The sequence below is a fragment of the Cynara cardunculus genome, assembly GCF_001531365.2.
Source record: "Cynara cardunculus var. scolymus isolate 2C chromosome LG 15, CcrdV1, whole genome shotgun sequence".
Classification (NCBI taxonomy): Eukaryota; Viridiplantae; Streptophyta; class Magnoliopsida; order Asterales; family Asteraceae; genus Cynara; species Cynara cardunculus.
The window spans coordinates 15,043,719-15,050,937 of record NC_037542.1 but is presented as its reverse complement, the minus strand read 5'-3'; the positions used below and the strand labels follow the sequence as shown (position 1 = coordinate 15,050,937).

General features: G+C 35.4%; 1 protein-coding gene across 1 annotated transcript; it reads left to right on the top strand.

Annotated features, from left to right (window-relative positions):
• The first annotated feature begins 364 nt into the window (after window positions 1-364).
• Window positions 365-6,151, top strand: LOC112528776 (vacuolar protein sorting-associated protein 36). Its single transcript, XM_025139849.1, has 9 exons — window positions 365-1,098; window positions 2,088-2,291; window positions 2,703-2,796; window positions 2,885-2,942; window positions 3,118-3,187; window positions 3,765-3,900; window positions 3,987-4,071; window positions 5,644-5,697; window positions 5,784-6,151. The coding sequence occupies exons 1-9, from the start codon at window positions 448-450 to the stop codon at window positions 5,785-5,787; spliced, it is 1,356 nt and encodes a 451-aa protein (XP_024995617.1). The 5' UTR covers window positions 365-447; the 3' UTR covers window positions 5,788-6,151.
• Window positions 6,152-7,219: the final 1,068 nt, after the last annotated feature.

Here is a 7,219-nt window from a genome sequence, read left to right as displayed (position 1 = left end):
AATTCATTGAGTTTTTTAGACTTTTTTTCCTATGAATGAGTTTATAAAGTTTTTTAAACTTTATAAACTCATTCATAAATATGTAATTAAATATAAAATAATCATTAAGAGGTTGTTTGTTTACCTCTTAATAGTTTCATTAAGAGGTAGCTTCTAAATCGTTAAGAGTTGAATCTTTGTTTGACAAAAAAAAATCTACCTCTTAATGGTTCTAAAAGCCTCTTAATCATTCTGACAATTTAATCATTCTGCACTAAACCATTCAATAACTACCAAATAGTCTCCGAGTCTCATAAATACAATAAAATATTTTTTTTATTATTCTATTATAATGAAATATAAATAGATGGTAAATAAAAATTGAAAATGGCCACGTTTAAACGAAGACTGATTATGATTTATGGAGTGGTTTGACTTTTGACACCGGAGACAAGCGCGTAACGGACGATGGCCGGAAATTGGTTGCTGCCGGCGGAAACCACCACTAGCGGTCGTCCAGTTCTTCGCCCCGGTGAGGTGGAGTCTTCTCTACAACCCTCCGTCGACCTGGTCAACGAAGAAAACCCTAATTTGCCCAGTTTCAAGTCCGGTCTTCTCATTCTGACCACCTACCGTATCCTCTGGCTCCCTAACCCTGACTCAACTCCATCCCCTTCGACCTCGGCGGCGGTGGCAGTTCCTCTCGGTGCCGTTACTCACATCTTTCAGTCCAAGAAGTCTATCAAGGGGATGTTTGCCAGTCCTAGGGTTAGATTCCAGGTGTCGGTTACGACTGAGGGAAGAGTGCAAGAGAGGGGTTCTAAATCAATGGTGATTACATTAGTTTTTCGAGGGAAATCGGATCCCGATTCGTTTGTGGTGAAGTTCTGGGAGGCCTATAGAGGAAGAGCATGGGAAGGTTCAGTTTCTGCTTCGGCGGAAGGTGTGGAGGGTCCAGCTTTCTTGGGTGATGGTGGTGGGTCAAGTAGTAGTGATACAGGATTGGCGTTGAAAATGCCGGTGGTTGGGGTTTCAGGAATACTGAGAAAGGAGCAAGAGATGTGGGAGAGTACTGATAAGAGCTTGCAGGATGCATTTCAAGACTTGAATGCTTTGATGGTATGTGATCACATTTTATGGTTTTGCACTTCTAACTACTGTCATAATGTAAGAAATAAAGTAGTTAGAAGACAGAATTCAAGGTAATTCTTTTTAACAACTGCTTTTGCTGCGATCCGATGCATTAGTGCTGGTATCATCGCACCCAATTTGGGGTAATTCTTGCTGTATATATGGGGGAGGTGCTTGAGGGTGCAACTCTTGGGGGTGTGGTGATGTGCTCATACCATATGATGGTGTTGATATATTCTCGAACTCTTGGGGGCGTGGTGATGTGCTCATACCATATGATGGTGTTGATATANCATACCATATGATGGTGTTGATATATTCTCGAACTCTTGGGGGCGTGGTGATGTGCTCATACCATATGATGGTGTTGATATATTCTCGAACTCTTCGGGGCGTGGTGATGTGCTCATACCATATGATGGTGTTGATATATTCTCAAATAATTGACTATGAATTCACAGGGATACAAGAATTAGAGCCAATTTTTGGTTTCTCTTTTACTAAAAGAAATAAAAAATCCAATTTGCAAAATTCAAAAAGAACCCAAGTTCTATGGGTACAAGATATATAGTTTCAAATGGTCTGGACTAATATAAACTGGTTAAGTAAAAGCATGATCATTACAAGGCTTGGGTTTTAGGTTTTAGGATGTATTTATTTTACATATTTAGTTGATAAATTGATTCTTTCTTTTGTTTTTTTGGTCTTAGATTTGTATGTATACACACACATGTGTAATTGCAATACCATATGCTCAACTTTAGAATCTTTGCTTCCCAGAATCCATGTATCACTTTCTGTATGCATGTATCCATATCCTTGCAACATAGGTTAAAAGTGATGTGTGTATTGATATTTCTTTAATAATTGTGAATAATACTACTATCTTTTCTTGTGGGTACTTTATTAATTTTTCACCATCTACAGTCAAGTATTGTGGGTGTACATAAGTTGTGTCAAAATTGTTTGTTCTTCAGAATAAAGCTAAAGACATGGTGATGCTAGCTGAAAAAATGAGGCAAAAACTTCTTTCCGGATCGAATTCTCAAGTCAATGCGACAAATGACGAGGAGATGGGTTCCAAAGAAGAGATGCAAGACTGGTTGTTAAGTGTTGGTATTGTCTCCCCTGTCACAAAAGAGTCAGCTGGGGCCTTGTACCACCAACAGTTGTCTCGTCAGGTTTCTACTCTCTTCTTTGAGTTATGTGAAAAGTTATTCTGTTGCCAAGTGTTGTATTAATGATTTTTGCGCATGTTATGTATGTGGAAGCAATTGTGAATTAAAAATAACTGCTAATTTTATGATTTATAGAATGGATTCTCTCAGCAATATCTATTAGTTTGTGCAAACACCAGTCAATATCTGGGTTGGATTTGGAAATATAATAATGCTGAAGAAAAAGTTGTTATGTGCAATCAGAACTAAAACTAAATTGTTTACATTAAACTATGCATGTTTGATGTTTCAGTTGCAGATCTTTAATATAGTGTCGACCTAATTTGAAATATGCTTTAATGGAGTTAGCGTCCTGCAACAGAAGATATAACTTCCAAATTTGACAATGGTTTATCTTCTCCATTACAAACTTAGTTGGCTGATTTCGTGAAAACTCCATTAGAGAGAGCTGGGGGAATAATGAATCTTATAGATATCTACTGTCTCTTCAATCGTGCCCGTGGAACAGGTTCTGTACTGTATAGCTCTCCATTGTGTATTTCAATATCTTTTGTTTTAGAAGTTACTCCTGATTCCTTGTTTTCTTTTTGGCACAGAATTGATTTCACCTGATGATTTGCTGCGGGCATGTTCACTATGGGAGAAGTTCAATGTGTATGTACAATATAGTCCTGCATTTCATTTCATATGTTTTTCTAGTATAATTATATTGCAGAGCTTTATTTTCTGCTAATAATTGTGAAAATCATCTGTACTTATCAAGCTTTATTTCAGTCCTTGGTGCTATTTGGTATTTTATCTAATTCCCCCTCGTTTATATATAGTGCAGTCCAGTAATGCTCAAGAAGTTTGAAAGTGGGGTCATGGTCATCCAGAATAAGTCGCACAGTGATGAAGAGGTAAAACAAATTTACATGTGACATTAGTGATAAACAATATGTTTGTTTTTCCATAGATGGATTAGGAACCAATGAAATGTTGTGAAGAACTCAAGATCAATCAAAATTTATATTAGTTTCAGATGTTCAAATGGCAAGTTTTATGATTCTACGTCTAATAGCATGTATATCTTCAAATATTAAATTATATCCAATTTAATACCACACAATCATGAAAACAATCTAGCTACCCCTCGGCTAGAGGTATGGACGGGGGATATACTGGGTATGTTTGGTTTTATTTAATTTAATACCACACAAGGGCAATTCTGGTATTTTCTTTCTATGCTTCAATGGTCCCGGTACAATATGAGTAGGACTTGATTGGTTTATTACTTTAAAGGTTGGAGGTTAAGGAATTACACCCAAAATGTCGTCCCTTTGGTCATCTATATCTTTTTGTATAGACTTCTTGCTCAAGTATAAGGGACATTTCAGTTGTCATATATCTTTTCTCACCACATGCTTAAATGTTATTTTTTGACATCCCAGTTCATGCTTGAACTTAGGATTTACTCGAATTATACTGCAAATTTAGGTATTTTCTAGAATCAGATCCCTAGTACAAAAGCCTGATGCCCTTCAAATTGGGGTCAGCGCCACTGACGCTGCAAGAACGCTCGGAATTGCTCCAGCTATGGCCAAGGAGCATCTGCTTGCTGCTGAGAGCAAAGGTATGGGTTTGGGAACTGTTTCAGTTTTTGTTAGATATTAGTGGCACATGTAACATACAGTAACTAACAGGCAGTACCCTTGTCAGGTTTTCTATGCAGAGATGTGAGCCCTGATGGTTTTCGTTTCTATATCAACATATTTCAAGACATTGATCCGAATGATGAATACTTGTAAGTTATGCATCAGATGCTTGTTCATTTACGGGCTGTTTGGTTTGTTTTCTGTTAAGAAGACCCTACCTTAAAGCTAGCTACTCATAGTCGTGTTCTATGATGAAAGACTTTTCTGCCTAGCTTGACAGACTGAACAGGACATATGGCCGGGCAGGACTGTCCTGTATGGATGAAGATGTCTGTGTAGATTATTCTTTCTATAAAGATTGGGAAGGTTTTTGTTTCGGAGGGTTTTATCATAGATGGGAGGAGCATGTTTTTTAATTGGGAGGGGCAGGTTTGGAGAAAACTTGGCTTTTGTATAAAGCTCCCCCTAGAAGCTTCCTGAATAAGCCACTTTCTATATCATCAAGCCACTGCCAAACAGTCATATATAGCTGACCGAATAAGCTGTGAGTCCCATTAAGCTCATCAAGCTGCTAGCAAACAGGCCCTATTCAGATCTTGCAATTTTTTTCATCCACATTCATCTGTGCTTGCAATTTTTAATCACTCCATGTCCGAAGGAGTATGTTTCTGTTTTAACTGTCTCAATATAAGTACCTCTTCAAAAAATAAGTCCGATTTAACTTCTGTTTACGAGGATAGAAAGGGATGTCACTGATTCATAGGTGTTTCAATGGTGCAGTATCTTCAGGGATCCAATCAAGCTTCCTTAACCAATCAAGAAGATTGGTGACCTCAATATTACTTTAGTGCAACCTCACAGTCTTGCCAAGCCCACCCACTTGTTTCATAAACTTAACATCGCCAATGAATTTGTTTTACATACGGGTAACCTTCTGTTGGTCCTTACGTTTTGAACTGTCCAGCCTTAGTTTGTTACCACAGACCATAATGTACCTCGAATCCAGAAGATGGACATATCATATATCTTTCATACATTTTAATCAAGAAATGGGAAGGGAAATGATAAAGAATCCTTGAAACTTTTTTATAGTCCCCTGACCTGATTTTGAAACTAAGTAAAGCCAAAAACCTAATTATCGACAACAAATGCTGTGTTCTATCAACTTTTCTTCATTCATTCGCAGAAATCCAACGTGATTCCTGCTTGTAATGAAGTGCATTTTTTTAATTAAAGGGGTTATGTGTAATAATCTTGAACCATTCATCTTCAACTTTATGTTTTGAAAGTGTCAGAACACATAGATCCATTTTGACACAAACTTGAGATGGGTCAACTTACTGCTGTTTTTACTGCTCGAATCAACTACCATATCTCCTTTCCTCTTGTTGACCCATTAAGAGCCTGGCCTTACCTGACCAAATAAGTGGCAAAAGAATTTTACCTTTGCCACTGACTGAACAAGTCTCTTAATGGCACAGTCCATACCAAGAAGGAGAAAATGAGAATGAGAAAGTTAAAGGTGTTGTAAGATGGAGTTTTAGTTGTGGTTAATTGTAAATAACATTGTGGTGGATGCACTTGGGATTCTGTGTTGATATTGTAATACCAATCTTTAGTTTGATCTAGATAAACCAATTACAAATACAACCTGATTCCAAAATTGATTAAAATTGCGCATGTATTTCATGACTAATCGAAATTATGTTGCTTTTGTATAGAGTGAAAGAGTATGGGGTTTATGATTCATGGATTCGTGCTGCAATTGCTTCCAGGTCCCAATCGGCTTCCACTGATGATTTCAAGTTTTGTGAACTCACCATAGTAGTTTCTTTACCCAACCGTTTTCTTGAATATGTAGGTAAGAAGGGATGACGAGCAACGACTAACAGCTTGGTATCGAGAGTCAAGATCCCCATTTTGCACCAACTTTAAATAAGGTAGCATGGGATAGGGAAGTAACACCTTTCATATGGTCATTAAGATTAGGGTGGTTCCCTACTCTTTCAAGGAAAAGAGAAGATAAGGGTGAAAAGTGATGGCAATCTAAGATGAATGATATCTGGTCACTTTTCCTGCTTTTATTTTTGATTTAGTTGAACAGTCATGAAAAGGAAGATGAATATATATTTTAACCACTTGAGTGGAGTGCATAACTTTATACAGGTTTAAGTGTCTTTTTGAGTTGCTTCCAAGAACTCTCCTCATTTAATCACCACACTTGATTTATACACAAGCCATGTTTAAGATTGGAGAAAAGATTGAAAGATATAATGAATTGTTTGTATATTTTGATTAATTTATGTAATTTATTAAATTATAATAAAATAGATGTTTTTGTAACAAAATATTTCATTAGAAAGTTTTCGTCAAGAGGATTAAAATGACATCAACAAGAAAAGTTTATGTAGTTTTTAATTTTTATTTCATACATTTTTCTATATTTTTTTTATCGTTAATATTTAGTTAATTAATCAAGATATAGAAACCATGTGAAATATTCTGAGAGCAGTAAAGTAAGTTTAAAGAGTATAAAATTTAAGGAATGAATAAAATATAAAATAGATGTATTTGATGTTTTAAAAAAAAAATAGGTTTTATTTTAAAGTTATATTGGCAAAATATAGGTTTGTTTCATCTTATTTTACGAGATGAGGGTGTTCCACTTTTTCCATTATGTTACTTCCTGTTCCATCTTCCATGGTTTGTTACCGTCTTTCGAAGCATTGGTTCAAAAGACTCGATTAGCACCCGTTAACGGTCCAATTTTAAAAGGCTACCTTGTTATGTCCTATGCTGTTATAGCGGTAAAAGTACAAAATTGAGGTCAGGTACGATATTTAAAATAACGATTATAGTGGTGATATAACGATCCAAAAATAGCGGTTCATATAATTTTTCTTAGAATTATATATATATGTATACACATATATGTATATATATGTATGTATATATATATATATATATATATATATGTATATACATATATATATGTATATACATGTATAGGGAAGAGTTCAAACGAGAACCCCTGTGATTTACGAGAATACGAGAACAACCCAATAACCACATATTGTGATAATAAATAAAATTAAAAGATTTTTAAAACTAAAATTGAAATTTAAAAAGATTCARAAAATATTAAAATTAAAAGGGTAATAATGGAAATGATATCATAAAATCTTTTRRYACGATTACACGATCATGATTATCATTATCTAATAAACGGTTAATCATGTGATATGGGTGTGATAATCATGTGATTATCACACAATTATCACATTATCGCTTATATCA

Bases quoted from the DNA above. Each gene is read 5' to 3' on its own strand.
- LOC112528776 (XM_025139849.1), top strand. From the start codon at position 448: ATGGCCGGAAATTGGTTGCTGCCGGCGGAAACCACCACTAGCGGTCGT. The intron at 2,943-3,117 runs GTATGTACAATA...TATATAGTGCAG, and splicing joins CTATGGGAGAAGTTCAATGT to TCCAGTAATGCTCAAGAAGT. The intron at 4,072-5,643 runs GTAAGTTATGCA...GCTTTTGTATAG, and splicing joins GATCCGAATGATGAATACTT to AGTGAAAGAGTATGGGGTTT.